The 23,661-nt window shown below is 42.0% G+C and overlaps 3 protein-coding genes across 14 annotated transcripts in view; 2 read left to right on the top strand and 1 right to left on the bottom strand.

Moving 5' to 3' along the window:
• Positions 1 to 20,201, top strand: part of Ae2 (anion exchange protein Ae2) — a 56,891-nt gene extending 36,690 nt beyond the window's left edge. For 4 of the 11 annotated variants that reach the window (XM_076767030.1, XM_076767029.1, XM_076767028.1 and 1 more), the window contains 8 exons: positions 4,808 to 4,994; positions 5,139 to 5,220; positions 5,313 to 5,678; positions 11,403 to 12,090; positions 12,431 to 12,493; positions 14,877 to 15,471; positions 15,558 to 16,665; positions 17,155 to 20,201. In XM_076767030.1, coding sequence (XP_076623145.1) covers positions 4,808 to 4,994; positions 5,139 to 5,220; positions 5,313 to 5,678; positions 11,403 to 12,090; positions 12,431 to 12,493; positions 14,877 to 15,471; positions 15,558 to 16,665; positions 17,155 to 17,827 — 3,762 coding nt within the window. In that variant the 3' untranslated portion in view covers positions 17,828 to 20,201. Of the gene's footprint in view, positions 1 to 1,091; positions 2,598 to 3,678; positions 3,724 to 4,786; positions 4,995 to 5,138; positions 5,221 to 5,312; positions 5,679 to 7,330; positions 7,677 to 11,402; positions 12,091 to 12,430; positions 12,494 to 14,876; positions 15,472 to 15,557; positions 16,666 to 17,154 lie in introns of those variants that run through there. The other 7 variants (XM_076767033.1, XM_076767035.1, XM_076767034.1 and 4 more) reach the window with 7 other exon arrangements.
• A 143-nt stretch (positions 20,202 to 20,344) lies between these two features.
• Mos (proto-oncogene serine/threonine-protein kinase mos) lies at positions 20,345 to 21,627 on the top strand. The gene is made up of 4 exons (XM_076767053.1): positions 20,345 to 20,543; positions 20,616 to 20,806; positions 20,885 to 21,267; positions 21,322 to 21,627. Exons 1-4 carry the CDS (start codon positions 20,470 to 20,472, stop codon positions 21,625 to 21,627), a joined length of 954 nt encoding a protein of 317 aa, XP_076623168.1. The 5' UTR covers positions 20,345 to 20,469.
• LOC143342804 (U6 snRNA-associated Sm-like protein LSm5) lies at positions 21,628 to 23,618 on the bottom strand. Of its 2 annotated transcripts, none has more exons than XM_076767060.1 (4): positions 23,498 to 23,618; positions 22,252 to 22,439; positions 21,985 to 22,181; positions 21,628 to 21,771 (listed from the first exon to the last, which is right to left on the bottom strand). In XM_076767060.1, the coding sequence occupies exons 2-4, from the start codon at positions 22,295 to 22,297 to the stop codon at positions 21,739 to 21,741; spliced, it is 276 nt and encodes a 91-aa protein (XP_076623175.1). In that variant the 5' UTR covers positions 22,298 to 22,439; positions 23,498 to 23,618; the 3' UTR covers positions 21,628 to 21,738. The 2 variants fall into 2 exon arrangements, with proteins under 2 accessions (XP_076623175.1, XP_076623174.1); XM_076767059.1 differs by having other exon boundaries at positions 23,446 to 23,579.
• Between the last annotated feature and the right edge of the window lie 43 nt (positions 23,619 to 23,661).

The raw sequence follows: 23,661 nt of genomic DNA, 5'->3' as shown, positions 1-23,661 counted from the left end.
CTCTAGCTATTGCTAGCGGTCGATAAGCCCCTGGTGTGACCTAGGCCTCGCTCAGGTTGCGCTGGTCCGGTTCTCGTCTCCACCAGCTGCACCCGCCAGCTGAGAGCTTTCTCTCCCCTTGGTCGGTGAAACCACTCTACGGTACTTTGCCACCCCTCTTCTCGTGCCCCTTCTTTCTCCCACCCGCGGTTTTCTCCTTCTTTCCATCCGCTTCCAACGCTCCGTCAAGCCCCTCCAGGGGGCAGATTTCACGGCCGACTGACACTTGTTGCATCCACAGCATCGACCAATGGCTACCTATCTTTCGGTACACTCATTTCCGGACCTATCCGCGCGTACTATATTCTGTTATCCGTGACGTACTAGAACCGGGGCTCGATCACGTCAGAAAAACTGTGCCCAACTATCACGTTTGTTACATATAAATTTAATTTCGTACATAAAGTATAATATCCTAGTAACTGTTGTAGAAACACTTGACACTATCGAGACTTCGTATCGAAGGCCTCCTTCGAAAGCCTTAGAATCGTCTTCTTTATAGTCTCAAAAACTTGGAATCGTTTCAAAGCTGAGAATCGAGCAGCCCCCGGTTGCAGCGTCACGATCCGGTGGTTGGCACAGAGTAATCCAAGAATCCCGTTAATCCGGACAGGTACGGGTACGAGGTCGGGAGATCGCATTTCTCGCGCAGGGAAGTCGGTCGGTCCGGCGATGTCCCGGTAGAAGCACGATCGGTCAGAGAGAGAAAGGGTAACTTTTCAGTGGAGAGATCCGTCTGGCGCGACGCATGGGGTTGATATCGACCGGGCCGGCCCCCTGCCCCCCCCGGGCGTACAGCCCATCCCCGCCACGAGCTTTCCGCGGTTCTCTGTCTGTCGGTCTGTGGCGGCGCTACCCTCTCCGTCAGTTTGAGTTTTCGAGCTGCGAGCACGAGCCGACCGGCCGGGTGGCACTTTGGCCCGGGATGCCATGGCCGAGGTCGCCGCTAACTCCTCCGGGAAGTCGTTCCTCCCACGGACATCGGGCAAGTTTCTCCGCTGGTTACGTCGATCTCTGCGGACGAACCATCGAGTGATATCTTACCTTGTGTGACAGTGACTCTCGTACCCTGGACGCGACAAGGAACACGCACCCCTTCTCTCAGCGTTCGACGCTTACGAGCTGTTCGACTGTTAACAGTGTGTTTCAACGATTCGCCAATATTGCTAACCTCGTCGTGGACCCGGACCAACCGATACCGATTCCGGGACCTTGAGAGCTCCCCTCGAACCTTGCCCCCCCGTACGCGGCCGCGATGCGACTGGAACCGTTTGGCCATGGACTCTCGGAACCGCTCCGCTGATTCTCGACTTCCTTTTCTATTTCGAGGATAGAAGATCGTCGACGTTGACAGCGAGAACTCGGCGGAAATCTTCTGGTATCGGGACGCCACTCCATCGGAGATAATCCTTTGTATACTCTGTTCAGTGTCTTGTTCAATTCCGTTTGCAGTAGTGATTCCCCCGTTCTCCTCAAATGTTCGCTAACGTTGATGGGTCGCTCTTTAAATTTTGGACTCGTCTAACCCGTTCAATCGGCCCGGCAGAGTGTTTCGAGTTCTTTCTTTGAATTAACAATATTTATTTGTCGTTCACGGGAAAACCCCTTCGATACTAGAATTCGCAGTAGCGAATAATAGGTTCAAACAATTGGCGCAATGTAATCAATTTCTAAGAACAATTAAAAGGTAAATTGTTGTGTTATATCAAGTGAGGTAATTCTAAATCGGTTTCTCTCGAGTCGAATCGCGTTTTTCTTCAATTTATCATACCAATAGATGATTTCTCGTTGCTAACTTTTACGTACGTTTTATTCGTAAAAAGCTAATTTACGAATGCATTTTAATTCATCGTTCGAGAATAATCTTCCTCTACTCAGATTTATTAAATGCATGAGAGTTTAAAACTTTTCATTGTGATTTGGTTGGAAATTTAAAAAATATGTAATTAATGTAATAAAAGAAGATGTGCAGCGTATCCACAGTCAAACATTTTACTCGCTGCACCATCGCAGCTCTTGGAAATACTGTTGGTAGCTTTGAATATAACCCTATCGAAAAATCTGAAAAAATTCAGAGGCATAACCAATGACAATATGTTTTTAAAAAAATTCTTGAACACGTATCTCGATAACTGCAATGCGATAACCGGACTTTTTACGTAATTTTCGTACTGAATTAAATACGGAAAATGGACACAAATTCGATCGTTCGAGTTTTCCCTACAGCTGCCCTTCCAAGCAAGATAGAGGGTTCAAACTTGGCATAGAACGTTTGATTCCGATGCTTTATCGATGGATCTATCGTATGTCAAATTTGGTCCAAGGACATATTTGACCCCCTTGTTCGGCTATACCCTTTAATACATCGGCAAAAGAGGATTTGGCGACGTCGTTGAAGCATACTTATTTCGTCCCAGGAGATTCGATTCCATCTTGTGCGATTTTAATTTTTGATTTTTTTAACGTGCTCGATTCTTCGACATTCTCGATCCATTGGAAAGGGGTCCCTTCGACGTCAAAAGTGAACAACATTATTTTTCGATGGGCCTCCCAATGACGTAAGTTATTTTCGTTTAATTCCTCGCTTGACGCTATACGGGGTGTTCGGCCACCCCTGGGAAAAATTTTAATGGGGGATTCTAGAGGTCAAAATAAGAGGAAAATCAAGAATACTAATTTATTGATGGAGGCTTCGTTAAAAAGTTATTAACAATTAAATTCAAAAATTTCAAATCCTTCTGGAAAAATTATTTTCGATTGCGGGGGTCAATTACAATCATTTTTGGTCATTAGACACACACTCGAAATCCTGCGCACTTTCGAGAAAAAAAATTCTTTAGCGAAAATCTAATTAGTTGCCTGAATTTTTCGACGAAAAAAAAAAATTTCAAATCGTTCTAAAAAAATTATTTTCGGTTGCAGGGGTCAATTACAATCATTTTTGGTCATTAGACATACCCCCGAAATCCTACCCACTTTCGAGAAAAAAATTCGAGAAGGTGTGAAATTTTTCGGCGAAATTAAAATATTTCAAATCATTCTGGAAAAATTATTTTCGGTTGAGGGGGTCAATTACAATCATTTTTGGTCATTACACATACCCCCGAAATCGTACACACTTTCGAGAAAAAAATTCCTTACCGAAAATCTAATTAGATGCCTGAATTTTTCGACGAAAAAAAAAAATTTCAAATCGTTCTAAAAAAATTATTTTCGGTTGCAGGGGTCAATTACAATTATTTTTGGTGAATAGACATACCCCCGAAATCCTACCCACTTTCTAGAAAAAAATTCGAGAAGATGTGAAATTTTTCGACGGAGAAAAAAAATTTCAAATCGTTTTGGAAAAATTATTTTCGGTTGCAAGGGTTAATTACAATCATTTTTGGTGAATAGACATACCCCCGAAATCTTACCCATTTTCGAGAAAAAAATTCAGAACGGGCGGAACTTTAAACGTTAATATCTTTTTAATGAAGTCTCCATCAACAAATTGGTATTCTTGATTTTCGTCTTATTTTGGCCTCTAGAATCCCCCATTAAAATTTTTCCCAGATAAAAATGCTTCTCTGGAAAATAATAATTTATTTAAAAGCAAGCTATTGGTAGGCAGAATTCACAACCTTTAATTCTTTTCAGTAGGTCAGTTCTGTGATTATTGAACCGAGGGCATTGCCAAACTAGGTACATTTGCATTTACAATTGCATTTTAGGTCTCTTATAATGCAAATGCGTGATAGAAACGAGCTTAGGATACTTTATTAATCGCGCGTGGGTATAATGACCGAAGTTCGAAAGCGAATATCGACCAACGTGCAAGGAAATATGGCTTCGACCTTCCTAAGCATGTCTCATTAAATTTTCATGGATTATCCTCGATTATGTATCGTGAATAAAAGTATCGTTTCTCGAGATTAATGACACTGGCAACGATTAATTGATTCTCCATCCTGTTATCTCCACATATCGAAGAGTTCGATCAAGATTTTTCTACACGAGAGAGTCTGCCAAAACAATTTCGTAACGCAAAGGACGAACTCGAGTGCATGCTTTATCGAGGCGTTCGTTTGAAAAATTCGAATCGATGCTTTCGTAAACTCGATCGAACTGGACTTTAAAACTTTGTACTAGAATTTTGTATTAACTATATTGTCTTCTATAATTGAACTTACACTTTTCTCCGACTGGAAAACAGCACTTTTCTAAATAGTCATAATAATTTAGTGTACATGCATGTGTAACAGTCGTAAACAGTTGTGCGAAATAAAAGTTGTTCGTACCAGTTACGACCAGCACTTTCACACGGCAGTTAGAAACAGGTAATTTCAGAGGTTAGTTAATTTTCGTCGTGTTCCTCTTCGAGAAATACGTTGCTATATCGTTCAACCGCGAAAAGCTTACCGCTTAAAGTATTAGCTTGTCAAGAACAAATGTCGTTGCTCGGAGGTGTTGTCTCTTTCCTTCGGAACGGATCGATATTATGCAACTGCCTATAATAATGTCAACGGCGAGCTTGTTGAACGCGATATAGACGAGACGAGAGTTAATTAAAATTTGGCTAAAAACCTACACTGAACGACATCGATTGGAAAATCTGCGTCCATTTTGTATCGTATTCGTTTGTTGTATAGTCTTGAGTAAAAAATTCTTAAATAAATAGGAGGAAGAAATTCTCAAACAATAATTTCATTGTTGCAAAAGCACGCTTTGTAGTAGAATAACATTGCAAATGCCGAGGGATTCCAACGTTTCTTTTTCTGGATATTAGGTCGACGGTCATGGCATGGAAACGGGACCGGAACTGGACGAGGAGATGGAGAAGGTTTTCGCGATGGACGCTGGGGAGAGGTTCGACGTAGCCCGGCTCGGATCACCTACCGAATCGGCTGGATCCAATCGAGATCGAGATCGGGATCGAGGACCACCACCGCGATATGGCGATCGCGATTTCAATCGTACGTATGGAGAAATCTAGTTGCGTTACGTGTCTACGATCAGGCATAAACGTCGTAAATCATATTTATACAAGATCGAAGCGACGATCGATTAAATTCTGAAGCAGAATAATTTATATCGCGTTCCGTATATTGTTCTCTCAGAGCACCGAAAGAGAAGTTATCCTCATCCGTACATGCCCCTGAAAAGCATCCATTCCAGATCTATGCGACGACATCTCTCTCCGTAAGTCGTTGACACTTTTACGTTAATTAATATTCGATGAGTGTAAGAAGGCAAACGTGAAAGAAAAAGCGCGTGTTCCGTCGTGTTTGCAGCGAAGGATCCACAGCGGAAGTTGGCCAAGAAGAGGAGAACGGTCAGGCCGGTGCAGGCAATGGTGGCGGTCAAGAGGCAGACGGGATGGACAACGGGTTGTCGTTGGGCAGCGGACACGACGTCGACGAGGAAACCGCCGAGGAAACGGAGAACGTTGTCAGCAGTGAGAGCGAGGCGCCGATCTCGGAGAGGGCCGCTTCCGGTTTCACCGACAATGCAACCGTTGGTAGTCCGCGAGTTCAGTTCGAAAATATCAAGGAGGAAGATGTTCCTACGCCCCCGCAGGACGATGCACAGACAGTCGTCGCACCCGGGCCCCACGAGGAGGACCGGAAGTGTCGGAGGCACCAGAAACACGAGCACAAGTGAGTCCACTTTGATCTCTTGCCATCTAGGTGGCGAACGTACCAATTCTAGCGGCAGTAAACTATAATTATACTTTTAAAAAAATTGGTTGGTCGTTAAAATCTATATTAATTTAAAAAATATCGTCTTGGAGATTCTTGGAATCAGCTTGCAACAGCTGACGGTTAAAAGTGATCTACGACCAATTCTAGCGGCAGTAAACTATAATTATACTTTTAAAAAAATTGGTTGGTCGTCAAAACCTATATTAATTTAAGAAATATCGTCTTTTATTTCAACTTACAAAGTTGCGTTCAATTTTCTTGAGATTCTTGGAATCAGCTTGCAACGGCTGACGGTTAAAAGTGATCTACGACCAATTCCAGCGGCAGTAAACTATAATTATATTTTTAAAAAAATTGGTTGGTCGTCAAAACCTGTATTAATTTAAAAAATATCGTCTTTTATTTCAACTTACAAAGTTGCGTTCAATTTTCTTGAGATTCTTGGAATCAGCTTGCAACGGCTGACGGTTAAAAGTGATCTACGACCAATTCCAGCGGCAGTAAACTATAATTATATTTTTAAAAAAATTGGTTGGTCGTCAAAACCTATATTAATTTAAGAAATATCGTCTTTTATTTCAACTTACAAAGTTGCGTTCAATTTTCTTGAGATTCTTGGAATCAGCTTGCAACGGCTGACGGTTAAAAGTGATCTATGACCGTGCCAGGCACGTGTGGCACACATCCGCCCAAAAATCCCGGTTTATGAGGTGGCAGGCTATAAAACGGTTTCCTAGGTGCTGAGGGCTTTGTTGCGCTCGACTGTTTAATTTGGTCTGCGGCGCAACAATCTCGGACCGTCTGTCGTTCTCATGTTCCTTTTGGATCACAAGCTCGGACATTCGATCTCGTTTTTAAAGTTTTTATTTTGAACAATTATTTAGATCGGGGGAGAATGGCCCGATGGTCTTGACCTTTACGTACGTTGTCAAGGACAGAATTCCTTATACTTTAAATTGTTCGATGATATCGTAATCGACGTAAGCATTATTTGGAAAAATTGTACGGTCGTTTTAGCGCACCGTGACGTCGTAGTTCGTGAAAGTGGCCAACAGGCGCAAGTTCTGCGAATCGATGAAGCGTTAACGACGCGGAGGAAAAGGAACGAGCCAGTCGGTTTGCTTAACCGAGGGTACGAACCCGGATTAGAAGGCTCCGACCAATTAAGCGCTATCCAAGTTGTAGGCAAACACCTCCCTAAACGTGATATGCCAAGCGATTGTCACACAGTCGCTGTGCATCGAGCTAACGAAAATATTCCAATACCGACGTACGCAATGTTTCACAATGTAATAGTTTGCACGTGAGACAAATTACGAACGATTTATCTGACCATAATTCGCGCTTCGAATCTTCTGCCGTAGTCTGTCGCCATAGGACTTAAATTAATGCACTTACGAGTGGAAATATTACATCAACTGTTGCCAAGACCTTGTTGCGGATGTAATTCGTTATTTACGCAAACTTACAAAATCGTAGATTCGGATATACCACGATTAACGAAACATAGGTTGGGAACCACTGGTCCGGAGCACGTGAATTTTAGGGACAAAGGCTAGAGAAATTTTAAAGATAGCACGGACGGTGGTGTCTTTCTGGCCGAGAGCGTAGGTGTCGCGATTCGGTCAATTCGACTTCCGTCGGCGGTTTCGGCATTAGATAATTGCAACGATGTTTAGCGGGAGGGATGCGAACCAGTTCGCAATTGCTGTCTAATGTTATGGCCTTCGGCCAGAGATTCGCGTTGTCTCTGCGAGCTGTACCAGGCAGTCTGATGCTCGAGGCCACTGCCTTCGCGTTCTTCTAATTAGTTCGATCGCGTCCTCCGGCCTTTCGGTGATCACGGTGCGACGGATGTGACGGTTGGTCCTTGCTCATCGGCATGGCTCAGCAATATTATGGCCGCCCGGACCGCTACAACGTGGACATTGGTCGCATCAGACTGCTCAAAAAGTATCTTTCCCGTTTCTGGTAATGCACGAGTCTTGTTTCAGCGCGAAATCGAACGTTCTCTGTGATATCGAACGTACGCGCGAGAAAAGATTCTGCGTATTCGTTTTGCAGACTGTATCGACAATGTGACGTCATTAAAAAACTTTAATACCACACGCATACACACGTACACATACGCGCGCGTTCCTCGTGCACTAATTAACCGTGCGCGCGCAACTCGTAGAAAAATTCATCGGGTCGTTTATATTCGTATACTCCACTGTCCATCGAACGGTATTTTTCGTCACTTTAAAACGAACAAATCGGCGAACGTGTGGCTGAAAATCTCCGCCGCCGGTTTCACTTACCGCGACGAAGATCTGGCCGATCCATCTGATCTTCATCAATGGCAAACTGGGCGGACTGACTGCCAGGGTCAAGCGCAAAAACAGTTCTGGCACTCGGTCGCGTGCCTCGTGTCAACGACGACGGCATTGTTCGCTGCATTTTGCTGGGCCGCTGGCAAAACACACACCGTGTATCGTTGATCTTTGCACACCGGAAAGTTTTATTCGGCCGACGTTAGCCAACCACTTTATTATGCTCAAGGTGGGACGATGGTCGGGTACAGAAAATGCGAGGACCGGGAAATAGGAACGTACGTGCATTTTTAATAACAAATTGGATGCAAAGTAACGGAAGAAGCACGACCAGGGGGATATTCTTACTCTTTCACGCACTTTTAACAAATGAGTCGAAAGAAATATTCGTCAGATTGAAAACTTTGATCTCGTAACGTTTACGGTAACGATTCTTAAAATAAACTCCAGACACAATTCCGCGAATTTGTAAGTTGAACGTTTCTCTCCCAACCGGGGAGGATTCCCATGGTGCCAGCGAGGCGTGAAAGACGATGTTTTTTTTCTCATTCTTTCTCACTCACCCTCGTTCTTTTCTTCGGTTGTCGACTGTGGCGATCGACAAAAGATAAAGGCGACTTCGAGCCTCAACGATATCGCTGCGTATATATATCCCGCTAGTATCCAATTTCGTCTCCGTTGGGACGTTAAGGTTAGGGGTACACGGCCATCGAAACGACGGCGTTTCTATGTTCTTCCTTGTCTTGCAAATGAAAGCAACGAAGGCAGACAAGAGACAAGTAAAAACATAAAAACGCACGTGTGCCTCCGGCCGGAGACGACCACTACCCCACCCCTTAACCCCTTAACGTTCACGCCCGAGTCTGACTGCTTTGAAAAACGATATTTGTTTAATCTAACGGTTTAAGGGACGATAATATTTGTTTTCTATCAAATTATACGCTGGATGCAACATTGTAAGTAATAAAAACCGCATTTTTAGAAAGGAATTCAATAACGAAAACTGATCATTCTTGGTTAACCCGAAAAATATGAGCGTTAAGGGGTTAAATGTCATTGCTATAGTCACTTTTCACGTTTATACAGGGTGTTCGGCCACCCTTGGGAAAAATTTTAATGGGGGATTCTAGAGGCCAAAATAAGACGAAAATGAAGAATACCAATTTCTTGACTGAGGCTTCATTATAAAGTTATTAACAATTAAATTCGAAAATTTCAAATCGTTCTGAAAAAAATATTTTTAGTTGGAGGGGTCACTTACAATCATTTTTGGTCATGAGTTATACCCTCGAAATCGTACCCACTTTCTAGAAAAAAATTCGAGAAGATGTGAAATTTTTCGACGAAATTAAAATATTTCAAATCGTTCTGGAAAAATTATTTTTAGTTGGAGGGGTCAATTACAATCATTTTTGGTCATGAGTTATACCCTCGAAATCGTACCCACTTTCTAGAAAAAAATTCGAGAAAGTGTGAAATTTTTCGACGAAATTAAAATATTTCAAATCGTTCTGAAAAAAATATTGTTAGCTGTGGGGGTCAATTACAATCATTTTTGGTGAATAGACATACCCTCGAAATCGTACCCACTTTCTAGAAAAAAATTCGAGAAGGTGTGAAATTTTTCGATGAAATTAAAATATTTCAAATCGTTCTGAAAAAAATATTGTTAGCTGTGGGGGTCAATTACAATCATTTTTGGTCATTAGACATACCCTTGAAATCCTACTCACTTTCGAGAAAAAAATTCGAGAAGGTGGACAAATTTTTCGACAAAATTAAAAAATTTCAAATCGTTCTAAAAAAATTACAATTGGATGCGGGGGTCACTTACAATCATTTTTGGTGGATAGACATACCCTCGAATTCCTACGCACTTTCGAGAAAAAAATTCGAGTAGGTGGACAAATTTTACGACAAAATTAAAAAATTTCAAATCGTTATGAAAAAATTACAATTGGATGCGGGGGTCAATTACAATCATTTTTGGTGAATAGACATACCCTCGAAATCCTATCCACTTTCGAGAAAAAAATTCGAGAAGGTGTGAAATTTTTCGACGAAATTAAAATATTTCAAATCGTTCTGAAAAAAATATTGTTAGCTGTGGGGGTCAATTACAATCATTTTTGGTCATTAGACATACCCTTGAAATCCTACTCACTTTCGAGAAAAAAATTCGAGAAGGTGGACAAATTTTTCGACAAAATTAAAAAATTTCAAATCGTTCTGAAAAAATTACAATTGGATGCGGGGGTCACTTACAATCATTTTTGGTGGATAGACATACCCTCGAATTCCTACGCACTTTCGAGAAAAAAATTCGAGTAGGTGGACAAATTTTTCGACAAAATTAAAAAATTTCAAATCGTTATGAAAAAATTACAATTGGATGCGGGGGTCAATTACAATCATTTTTGGTGAATAGACATACCCTCGAAATCCTATCCACTTTCGAGAAAAAAATTCGAGAAGGTGTGAAATTTTTCGACAAAATTAAAAAATTTCAAATCGTTCTGAAAAAATTACAATTGGATGCGGGGGTCACTTACAATCATTTTTGGTGGATAGACATACCCTCGAATTCCTACGCACTTTCGAGAAAAAAATTCGAGTAGGTGGACAAATTTTTCGACAAAATTAAAAAATTTCAAATCGTTATGAAAAAATTACAATTGGATGCGGGGGTCAATTACAATCATTTTTGGTGAATAGACATACCCTCGAAATCCTATCCACTTTCGAGAAAAAAATTCGAGAAGGTGTGAAATTTTTCGACGAAATTAAAATATTTCAAATCGTTCTGAAAAAAATATTGTTAGCTGCGGGGGGCAAATACAATCATTTTTGGTGAATAGACATACCCTCGAAATCCTATCCACTTTCGAGAAAAAAATTCGAGAAGGTGTGAAATTTTTCGACGAAATTGAAATATTTCAAATCGTTCTGAAAAAAATATTGTTAGCTGTGGGTGTCAATTACAATCATTTTTGGTGAATAGACATACCCTCGAAATCCTACCCACTTTCTAGAAAAAAATTCGAGATGTGAAATTTTTCGACGAAATTAAAATATTTCAAATCGTTCTGAAAAAAATATTGTTAGCTGTGGAAGTCAATTACAATCATTTTTGGTGAATAGACATACCCCCGAAATTTTGCGCACTTTCGAGAAAAAAATTCAGTACGATCAGAATTTTAAACGTTAATAACTTTTTAACAAATCCTCAATCAACAAATTGGTATTCTTGATTTTTATCTTATTTTGGCCTCTAGAATCCCCCATTAAAATTTTTCCCAGTGGTGGCCGAACACCCTGTATAGTTTAATGTGTCGTTCGATCGTTGAATTGCGTTTCTTTATCGTAGAAGACACCATTACAAATCGCGGAAGTACTCGCTTCAAGAGGATCCGCAATGGCGGAAACGGTCGGGAGCTGGGCTCCCGGACGGCGCGGGCGTCCTCGCGAGGAGGGTGAGCGTGCAGCCGGAAGAGGCGAGCACGCTGCAAGAGCTGGACATCGACGACCTGGAATCGCACAGGAGCGACGATCCACGGGGTATGAGGCGACACAAGGCGGCCCACTCGACCGTGCAGATCGGGCGCAGGAAAGAGGGCGGCATACCCCACGACACCTTCAAGAAGATGTACGATCACTCGCCGCACGAGGTGTTCGTCCAGCTGGACGAGCTCCACGGGCTCGGGGAGGAGCGCGAGTGGCGGGAAACCGCGAGATGGATCAAGTACGAGGAGGACGTGGAAGAGGGGGCGGATAGATGGGGCAGGCCCCATGTGGCCTCGTTGAGCTTCCACTCTTTGCTGAACCTAAGACGATGCCTCGAGACCGGGGTGGTTCTTCTCGATCTCGAGGAGAAGGATCTACCCGGGTTGGCGTACAGAGTCGTCGAGCAGATGGTCGTCGAGGAACTGATCCTGCCCGAGGACAGACCCGTGATCATGAGGGCTCTGCTCCTCAGACACAGGCACGTGCACGATCACGATCGCGGTTTCCGATTCGGTGGAAAGAGGAACTATTCCAGCTACACCAGCCTTCAGGTAAACTGTTCGCTTCGCGGTGTCGCGCGTGCCTTCTCCACTATTACGATTTTTGTGAGCTGCTCGATATGTATTCACAGTCGCTGTTTTAACAGATACGCATTGAATGTGTTGTATCGTTCGGTATTCCGATTATCGTACGGGATTCCCCGATCCAGATATAAACGATTCGCGCGAGTTGCAATGCTGTTAACGTTAACGAACGAAAGAACCCGATTTCGTATCGCGATGAAAGATCGATCGACGTTGTTCCACGAATGTTAACCGTCGGATATAGTCGATAGAAATCCGTAGAGACGGTAGGCCTGACTGACGGTGTGTCCTAATGTTGTTTCCACAGTCTATCTGTCTGGAGGAAGAAGACGCTGCGCGGGAAGCCTCTGAGAACCATGTAACCCAACATGTAAATCTCTCGTTTCCCGAATCTCGAACGCAGTATTTTCAACTTTACTCGCTAGTTTATGCCTCGCCCATCGCCGATCACACCGATATTCGCATTAACATCTATTCGGCATGAACTTACAGGGGAATGAGTGTGTTTTCCCACATTTTTCTCGTCGCTTCTTCCTATCTTCTACCTCGCCGGGAATATAAAAACGAATCGTCCATGTTTTTTCGAACGCGCTAATCCACGGTCGAACCTTTACAGAGTTTCGAGACGAGTTAGCGCTAGTCCTGTAAGAATCGCCTAGTAGATAAATAATTGTCTGGCTAATTAGCTCGTTCTACTTTACCTTTTTCTTTTTGTTTACGCATTTCACGCAACAACGCACGATACGTGGTACGTTCGTTCTTCTCCGCAGGGACCAAAACTAAGTTTTCCAAAAACTTTTTGCGATTTTTATCATTTAATCGAATCAATGTGGTTACCGCCAGTTCAAAAGAAAATTGTTATTCCGTTTAATCGTTCGATCGGAAGAATAATCCTTGTCCCGTGACTTTTCTTTATTTTGGTTTACAAACGGGGTCCCTGCTTTTGTAGTTTGCGATTATATTTTTCTGTATTCTGCACTTCCAGAGCGCTTCTTTGATGTTCGTTTTTTTACTGTTCGAATCAAGGACACAGAGAATATCGTTGCACCCTTACAGTGGCCTTGACCCGTTCTAGTTTCCGATCGCACTTTCATATTCATCGAGACTTTTACTTTTCGAACGATTATGTGTTTAGTTTTATTCTCCTTTCAGTATTTAGCCTAGATACGCGTATGCACGTTTTATGGACCCGTTCGCGATCCCGGAAACAGCGAGACGAAAATATCCCGGAGGAGACAGAGATTCTTTCGTGTAGCGTTTGGCGATTCTCGCATGTTCCGAGATCTCGAACGACTCTGATACGCCGTTGTGTCGTTTCTGCCTCGACTACTGCTTGGACACAGGGGCGGATCCAGAGAGTCGATCGCCTCCTCAGAGTTATCAAAGCTGAACAAAATTATTATACAAGAAATTTATATCACAATGTCGAAGTCTAAAATTGATACTTAAAATATTCTGGGTTCGCTCCTAAGTACCCATTCAACGTTAAATTTAAAGTCCACTCCCAGGAAAAAGTTTAATGGGAGATTCTAGGGGCCAAAATAAGACAAAATTCAAGAATATCAATTTCTCGACTGAGGCTTCGTTAAAAAATTAACAATTAAATTAAACTATTTCAAATCGTTCTGGAAAAATTATTTTCGATTGCAGGGGTCGATTACAATCATTTCTGGTGATTAGACATACCTTCGAAATCCTACTCAGTTACGAGAAAAAAAATCGACTAGGCGTTGAGTTTTGGCAAAAAAAAAAAATTTCGAATCGTTCTGGAAAAATTATTTTCGGTTGCAGGGGTCGATTACAATTATTTCTGGTGATTAGACATACCCTCGAAATCCTACTCAGTTTCGAGAAAAAAATTCGAGTAGGTGTTGAAATTTTTCGGCGAAATTAAAAAATTTCAAATCGTTCTGAAAAAATTATTTTCGATTGCAGGGGTCGATTACAATCATTTCTGGTGATTAGACATACCCTCGAAATCCTACTCAGTTTCGAGAAAAAAATTCGAATAGGTTCTGAAATTTTTCGGCGAAATTAAAAAATTTCGAATCGTTCTGAAAAAATTATTTTCGATTGCAGGGGTTGATTACAATAATTTTTGGTCATTACACATATCCCCGAAATCCTGCGCGTTTTCGAGAAAGAAATTCAGTACTGACGGGAACTTTAAACGTTAATAACTTTTTAACGAAGCCTCCATCAACAAATTGGTATTCTTGATTTTCGTCCTATTTTGGCCTCTAGAATCTCCCATTACAATTTTTCCCAGGGGTGGCCGAACACCCTGTATATCGTCTTAAATATCTCCATTGTTCCAACGACATAAGTAGTGAACATTTGTTTATTTCAACGAAGCACCAATGCATTACATATTTCGATCAAACTTCAACGTCCGGATAATTGGACACGCTGTATAATTCCGATGGAAATTCGTGAGTTTTCTAGAAAATTTCACACAGAGGCGGATATTCTGCTTCGTACGAAGCGAATAAAATTGCATAAAATCCGTTGACTAATGACCATCGTGATAGTTGACGCGTTAAGAAAAAACAGTGTTTCGCTTCGGAAACCGTATAATCCGCCTCTGGCGGAACACAGAACTTTCTCTTCAGCTTATCCAAAAACATTGGGAGCGAAAATCCTTCGGAAACCTCTTTGCCTGGTCCAACGCATAGTATGCATATCATTAAATCAATCGGTTGGACATTTACGAGCTCTGTTGTAACGAAATGATCCTGTTCGACCTCCTGTAGAACTTGAACGACGCGAAGCCGAAAATCCTGTCGTCGAGCTTGGCCCTGGACGGCAACCACACGGTCGTTGACATGAAGGAGGAACTGACGTACACAGGCAGCAACGAGGACCTGAAGAAGGGCCACAACGACTACATCTTGAAGAGGATCCCGGCCGGTGCCGAAGCCACGGTCGTCCTGGTCGGCGCGGTCGACTTCCTGGACCAACCGACGATCGCCTTCGTTCGACTCGCTGAGGGTGTGTTCATTCCGTCGGTCACGGAGGTCACGATACCGGTAAGATTCATGTTCACCCTGCTGGGACCAAGGAACGCCGATTTGGACTACCACGAGATCGGTAGATCGATCGCCACCTTGATGGCGAACACGTCCTTTCACAAAGTCGCGTACAAGGCCAACGAGAGGCGCGAGCTTCTGTCCGCGATCAACGAGTTCCTCGACGACTCGATCGTCCTGCCTCCCGGTGACTGGGAACGGCAGGCGTTACTGCCATTCAACGAGCTCAAGGCGAAGAGCGAGGCTATCAGGAATCGGAAGGCCAAGGCGCTCGAGGAGAAGAGCAAACCGATTCAAAGCGAAGCCGCCATCAAGAAAGGTAAATGGTGAATCTTGGACGAATAAAAATACATAATAAGTATCGTATCAGGCAAAAATGTAAACGACACGTTTCCTTTTACGCAGCTATTCTCGTTGGCGAAGAGAGGAAACCACCTGGCGACGACGACCCGCTCCGTAGAACGAAACGTCCATTCGGTGGTCTCATCAACGACATCAAAAGACGCTATCCTTTCTACCTATCCGACTTCACGGACGGTTTGAACTCCTCCTGCCTGGCAGCTGCCATCTTCATGTACTTTGCCGCTCTGTGCACGGCCATCACGTTCGGCGGTCTGATGAGCGACAAGACGCACGACGTGATCGGTATATCGGAGACCCTGGTCTCTGGTTCGTGGACCGGAGTGGTGATGGCCTTGTTCTCCACCCAACCGTTGGTCATCATCGGCACCACCGGTCCCCTCCTGCTGTTCGACGAGAGTCTGTACAACTTCTGTCTGGCGAACGAGCTCGAGTTTCTAACCGTTCGAGTGTACGTGGGGGCGTGGATGGGGATCATAGCGCTGGCCATCGCCTCCGTCGAGGGATCCGTGCTCGTCAGACTCTTCACTCGCTTCACCGAAGAAATCTTCACGGGTCTGATCTCTCTCCTCTACATCGTCGAAACGTTCATCAAACTGTACAACTACTTCGTGAAGAATCCGCTTATCGACGAGTACAGTTTCGTTCCCGAAACCAACGAAACGATGTACTGGAACTCGCGCGTGAACGTGACGGAAATGACGGTCGTGTCGCCGAAAACCGGCGACGCGGTCGTTATTCCGTTGGAGGAGCCGCAGAGCCTGATACCGAGTCGCAATGCTGCCGGATTGTTGATCAATCAACCGAACACTGCGCTGATGTGCACCATTCTGTGTCTGGGCACGTTTCTCGGCGCTTATTACTTGCGAATATTTCGTAACAGCCACTACCTCGGTCGAAGCGCCAGGAGAGCGTTCGGCGACTTCGGCGTACCGATCAGCATCATCCTGTTCGCGCTGATCGACTTCGCGGCGATGGTGAAGACGGAGAAACTGTTGGTACCGGAAGGTCTGTCGCCCACGCAACCCGGCAGAAGCTGGATCGTGTCGCCCGTCGGGGTACACAAACCTATTCCCCTCTGGATGGCTATGGCCTGCATCGTGCCAGCGTTGCTGGTTTACATTCTTGTCTTCATGGAAACTCAAATCTCCGAGTAAGATTTTTGCTAACAGGGAGAGGAATGAACGAAGCATCGAAGAAGTTGCAATAACCGTCGAACGGAATCGAACACGGTTGCAGTTATTTCGAGAAACGACTCGTGTTCCATGCGACGTGCGTTTGCATCGCGATATTTTCGTAACCCGAAGCATCGATGTCTTACATTATTTAACGCGTGCCCGGTGTTATTTTAGCACATTCGGTTATGACGCATAACTGTCGTTGACAACTCGATTGCGAAACGGCGATCGTATCGAATACGGTCTGTAAATAAAACGTACGGGTACTTTCGCGTTTGTTCTTTCTGCGAACGGCCGCTAGAGTCCAGCTTGATAAATATTCTATCTCATTTTATGTTAATTTTTGTTTATTTTTATTCCGGAATGATGAGTTCACCAAACTAAATGTCGGTGTTGCGGTCGTGAAAATTGTCAGTCTGACGAGTGTGTAAGAAACATTAAAAACTCTTGCTCTTTCTTTCCAGGTTGATCATCGACAAGAAAGAGCGGAAGCTGCGTAAAGGTAACGGTTACCACATGGATATCGTAGTAGTTTGTTTGATGAACGTCGGTTGTGGTTTGATGGGCGCTCCGTGGTGCTGCGCCGCCTCCGTCAGGTCACTGACGCACGTGTCGGCGGTGACGGTAATGTCCCGCACTCATGCACCCGGAGACAAACCGCACATCGTCGAGGTGAAGGAGCAACGGGTGAGCGCTCTGTTGGTCGCCGTATTGATCGGCGTGAGCGTGCTGATGGCGCCGCTGTTGCGACGCGTGCCGATGTCCGTCCTCCTCGGAGTGTTCCTCTACATGGGCATCTCGTCGACGAACGGCGTGCAAATGTTCGATCGCGTTAAACTGTTTTTCATGCCGGTGAAACACCACGGCACCGCCAATTACGTCCGTCGCGTGCAAACGTATAAAATGCACCTTTTCACGCTCATACAGATTCTGTGCCTGGCCATACTCTGGACCGTGAAGAGCACGAGAGCGGCCCTCGCGCTTCCGTTCTTCCTGATTCTAATGATACCTCTCAGGGCACAAATGACCCATTTTTTCACAGCTGCCGAGCTACGAGCACTCGACAGCAAGGGATCGGAACACGAGAGCACCGAGGACGAGCCAGACTTCTACGAGGAAGCTCCGTTACCTGGTTAGATAGTGCCTTTATTTGACTTACTTCGAATATACCTTCTCCTACTTCTTCCTCCTCCTCGTCTGTCCCTCTCCCGCAACAAAAATATTATTCCTGCTTCTCGTTTCCCCTACTTCCCCCCTGAGGTGTTTTGTTTGGAGGGAATTTGTTCATTTTTTCCCCCCGTAAATCGTATCACGTATCAGAGCGTCTTTCAACGTTAGTGGGAGTTCGCGATGAAGGAAGAGTCTATTTTCATGAGAGAGCAAATATGTATACCGATGAATTAAGAATGAACGTAGATAAAGGGTAGACAAAGGGGGTTTCTATACCCATAAAGAGGCGGTTAACTCGTTAAATTCGTAAAGTTTATTTTGTACTACAAAATTTGTAAATAATCGACAACGTTTGTGTGTATCAGAGAAGGTGAAACGACGAAATCTATTTTTACCAATATCTTCGATGTGTATTGGTACTCGAACGAGCTATATTTTGTCGAATTATACAGTAACGTTATCTATGATTATAGATAATATACCACAATTTTCGTAGAAGATACGTCAAGTCGATCTGTTCGTTTGTTTGTTGAAATTTACGAAGAAAAATAATTACATACTATGAAGCAGCTTGATATTGCTTTCAAATACCTAATAAATGTAACGCAAAACGTGTCGAGTATCAAAACGCTATCCAATATATTTGTAATCGAAATTTGTGGTGATGCGTTTCATCTCTCATGGAGTCGATGGGGGAAAAAGGTGCCTCTGAGTGCCTCTAAAGAACAGTGATGAACGTTACCGTTGCTCAGGAAAAATTTAAGCGTAATGGCACAGAGTACGAGAGTGCCAAATCTAAAGATCACAGATTATTTATGGTGCTGGTCCGTCCGCGTGAAAACAACGTGGACGAATGAAACTGAATCTCTTATAAAGGGATATCCGAGTAGTTCTTGTTAGCTGTTCTCATCGATGAATATTATAACTCGTTCCTTTGGGACAGTGACTCATTAGCGCTACATGCAAAGAATTACAATCATTTAGCAATATCTGTTGAATATATATGGTCTAGAAAAAGTTATCAACGCTTTCTCTGGACGAAAACGGTATTTTATAAATAACTTAAAAAGAAACTTAAATGTTGAGAACGTGAAAGAGAGAGTCTTCGTTATATTTCGACTGTTGCGAGTACTTAATTGAACTTAATATTTTACCGATTAAGAATCGGGGTCTGTTCGTCGAAATAGATTTTATTATTTTAATACAACTTTCCATAAAGTTCTGATTGCGAAGAAGTCATACTCGTATGTATAAAGCTATTAACATTTCGAGTCAATTTAGTCTTTAATAAGACACCAAACTTTCAAGACCTTTTAATTGACATTACATTGCACGAATAATACTTTTATTTTAAATAATCAAACAACTGGTACTCCTAAAAGTATATCTAGATAAGTACCTGATAATATCTTTAAACTCGGAAAAACAATAAGCTTCGCGATTCAAGAACTTACGGGACTACTTCCGAGAAAACTTGGGTCAACTTCAATCCATACTTAAAAAAAAAAAAACGTTTTCGCTTAAACCAATCGTGTACGTACTTAAAAATAGAATATAAGCAAACTTAAAAATAGTAAAACAACATTGTACAAGTAATAAGCTCCTCCTTTGAATATTCACTGTGTACGTTATTTTCGATATAAGAACTGATCAGTATTGGTAGGTATTCCGCCTCGGTAACTATTAATTTTATCATAGTCGTTAGTTTTTCAAATGTAAAGTTTGTACATTTTGAAAAAGACCAAGCTATAATAATAATACGTTACCGTATATCGAATACGTGCAACAGAGGGAAAAATAGATGAAACTGACTACATATTTTGAACGCTGTTACAAAGAGAAAAGACATTCTATTTTAATTCGTTAAAATATTTTGCTAATCCACTAAAGTACCTTATTGAATAATAACGAATTTTAATCTTACTATTTCTGTAAAGAGAGCAATGCATCGTCGCATTACTTATTACTACTAATTTGTATAAAACACCAGTTTCGAATCAAAAACATTATGCTGCATAATTGTGATAATGGCCCACAGTTACTGTAAAAAAAATACTGGCAGTACTTACGAGCATGTACTATTAGCATGAAGTTTTCAACGCAAAATTTCATTAGATATGTTACGTCTAGTGCATTAATATGTTACTATATATATACACCACTGATATTACCTATATTGAGAGATTATCAGAACAAGTATCAACTGTTATGAGTTCATCAAAAAATTGTAAATAATCTAGTTATCGTACAGTATTAAAAAGTAATAATTAGTAATAGACTCCTAGTAGATGGTTCCGCGCCTTATTATAGAAAATAGAAAAATAAAACATTCTAATTGCCATCCGTTTTAGTTTCTTGGAATCCTTACATTATAAACGAATCATTGTCGTACGTTACAAGTTGCTACACCTTCACGTTGTAATTATTATTCGTAAAATTATTGATTAACGATCTCGGATGGATCACGGTTATAAGTTATTTATTTTTACTTGTTCTTGTATACGCCCTTGACGTCTACTTTGAGTATATATAGCATTTGCTAAACAAGAAATGTTTGTTTTCGTTGTAATTTTCGCGAAGTACGTTCTCAGTTAAATGTATAATCTCAAATGGCTTCCCCGCAAAGATTGGCAGTTAAATTGTGCAACGTATCGCCTCGTGTGTTGCAAACCGTGGAAAGAAGGTAAATGCAGTTACGAAAAAGCTAGACATTTAATTTCGATCGTTTAATAGCATTCAACGTGCATCCTTATAGACAATTTTTGTGCCCAATAACGCCAGTCAAGAATACTTGCAAACAAAATATTAAAAATAAGGAACAACTATCCCCTTTCAATATCGATACTCCGAACAGGAGGAAAATATTAAAAGATGGTCTTCCAAAGAAACACGGTACGGTGCTTGGAAGTGGCGGATTTGGTATCGTATATAAAGCTTCTTACAAAGGTGAAATATGTAATTGTTTTAAAGTTTCGAACTCGTTAAATGTAGAACATTTTTGAGCATTAATTAAACCTACAATAGGAGATCAAGTGGCAGCCAAAGTAATGCAAACAAAAAAATGCATTAACGCATTAAATTCTGAGAAGCATGCCTCTTTCTTAAGGCATTCTAACATAGTAAAAATCTTAATGATAGAGGAAGGTGCTTCGTTATCTTTAATAACAATGGAATTATGCGGTACTACTTTGCAAGATCATCTGGACAAAGCAGCATTAATTAAACACAAAATAGTTCGCATATTACGGGATATAACCTGTGCATTGCAATTTTGTCACAATGCAGGCATAGTGCATGCAGACGTTAAACCTAAAAACATTCTAATGTCCGCAGATGGCCAAGCAAAGCTTACCGATTTCGGTAGTTCCGTGCTAATAGCAGAACCAAACGTCCCTTCTGAGTTTCATGTAGGTTAATTTCATTCGCTGCTTTACTTTTTATTAAAACCGCTATTTTCATAGGGTACACCAGGGTATGTAGCTCCGGAAGTATTAAAAGGGAACAAACCAACTCCTGCAGCAGACATTTACTCTTTAGGTATCGTAGCTTGGCAAATGATGTCTAGAAAATTACCATTTGCTGGATTACATAGTCATACGATTATCTATCTTTCCGCGAAAGGGAATCGTCCGAAAGACGACGATATTAACGATGACTTTAATGGCATTTATAAAACATTGTACAGGAAAATGTGGTCGCAATATGTTACAGATAGGCCCACTACGAACGAAGTGATCGGTAATATCGATAGGTTGATCGTACAATAATTGTTTTGATTAATATTTTTAATCAGAGTGTAACACTAATGTTTTGTAATACATATGCTTAGATTAATGTTTATATTTTAATCGTACAAAATAGAACAAAATGGGACTATTTTATGTATCGGGCATTTCTCCACCAGGTACAAGCTGCAACAAAAATATCGCGAACGTTATAATTGTATCGTATAATAAAGAATTATCAGAATAATTCATTCGAGAAGTTGATTCTAATTTGCGAGAGAAAGAATGTTGGTTAGGTTCGAGTGTAGATCGAATTACATCGATACGATCGTATCGAACAATCGTGAAATACTTTACGCGTGAATGGAAGTTGAATACTTGCAAACGTTAATTACTAACCATCGTGATATTGCTTCCATTGAGCAAAATTTGATCGAGTTTAGTGACTCTTCGTCCTTCTGGCGTTGCTTCGCTTTCCGTCACATCTTCGAGCAACATATTTACAAAGTCATCGAAACCTAACAAAGTGCCGACAATTTCTTTGTCGTTTTTCATAATGATGTGTATCCGAGAACCGATGCATTTGTCGACTAATTCTGGAAATTCATGTCGTGCATAGCAATTGAAAGAAACGAGGTTATGAATGTATCGTAAATAGAATCTTACCTAAAGGCAACAGAGTTGATGGATTTGTGCTGACAGATGCTGCCATACCGCAAGCATTACCAAGGACACGTTAATTATAAATAAAAGCAACAACGCGCCAAAAATTGGTTTCTATTATGTCGAGAAACAGCGGGAATAACAGTCGCTCGAAGATGGAATGTAAACAATATTTGAAAATGTAGCGACGCCTATGGCACGTACAGAAAACACACCTGTAGATTTCTTTACCGAGCTTAAAGTTAATGTTTTACAATCTTTAAAATAAATACTATTTTATACTTTGTTTACGATCACACGTTTCATTTACAGTGTACACGACATTCTCTAATTCGCTCAAAGTCTTGGTAAAAGTTGTAAAAGTTATTTGTCCAGAAATGATAAAAAAAAATGTTTGTCAAGTTCAAGTTTCAAGTTCAAGTCGATTAACTTTTGTTTGAAACATTTTTTAGTATTATTAACAGTCAGTCTGATAAACGAATCATGGAGAATAGAAACTCTACAGAATATACAGATTTAGGGTGTATTTGCATTTAAACTGACTATTCTTACGACACGTGCAGAGAACAATTGTGCTCCCTCGCTAATCAGAAGGAATCATGAAAAATCACGAATCATTATGAAATATTCTCGTGATCGAATCATTCGTGATTGACGAATAGCAGTTCTAGTTATTTCTATACGCCCGTCGCGCCATCTATCAATAATACCCTAGGGAATATAGGGGAATTGTGAATAAAACATTGAACAACATGAAAGTCGGTAAATTAAGATCAAAGTTTCGGGTATCGTCTATCAGATTACTTTCCTCCGGTAATCGTTAAGTATGTTTAACGGACTCGATGCGAAAACATTTGCAAATTCATGATGTCGTTCGTAAGAGGCTGTAGAGATGTTACGACCGATCAATTCGATATTCTCGTAAGCTGTCCGACCATCGATCGCAGTGTATCACCTGACGTTCCATCAAATGATAACAAAACAACTACAAAGTATTCCCACCGCTTAAACACGAGCTAACCTCACTTCCGCGGGAAACATACTGTACTCGTGCGATCGAATGATTTCGATGTTCACGTCGACTCGAAGGCCGACGGTACGCGGTGCTTATCGCGATAGGATTAACGTTCCCGAAAGTTCTAAGAATGGTATGCATTCGTTGGAGGAAGGTCGAGGGAAGAAGGCCGAAGGATCTACCTGTGACCCGTTTCCGATCAAGGGACGTTCATTGGTTAATGTCGGCGTATACCTGCGGCGAACGCGCAGTAGCGCGCCAGTATACGTGCATCCTTTCCTGAACGCCCCTTCCTTGCGAAAGGACGAAGTGGCCCCGCTGGTTCCCGTTACGGCAGACTTCGGTTGTGGCTCGCGAAAGAAAGGTGGCACCGCGGAGAAAAATCCACGCGAAGAGAG

This window comes from Colletes latitarsis, chromosome 6, assembly GCF_051014445.1.
Source record: "Colletes latitarsis isolate SP2378_abdomen chromosome 6, iyColLati1, whole genome shotgun sequence".
In the NCBI taxonomy this organism is placed as follows: Eukaryota; Metazoa; Arthropoda; class Insecta; order Hymenoptera; family Colletidae; genus Colletes; species Colletes latitarsis.
The sequence above is the reverse complement of the archived record's forward strand: the minus strand, read 5'-3'. Positions and strand labels throughout refer to the sequence as shown.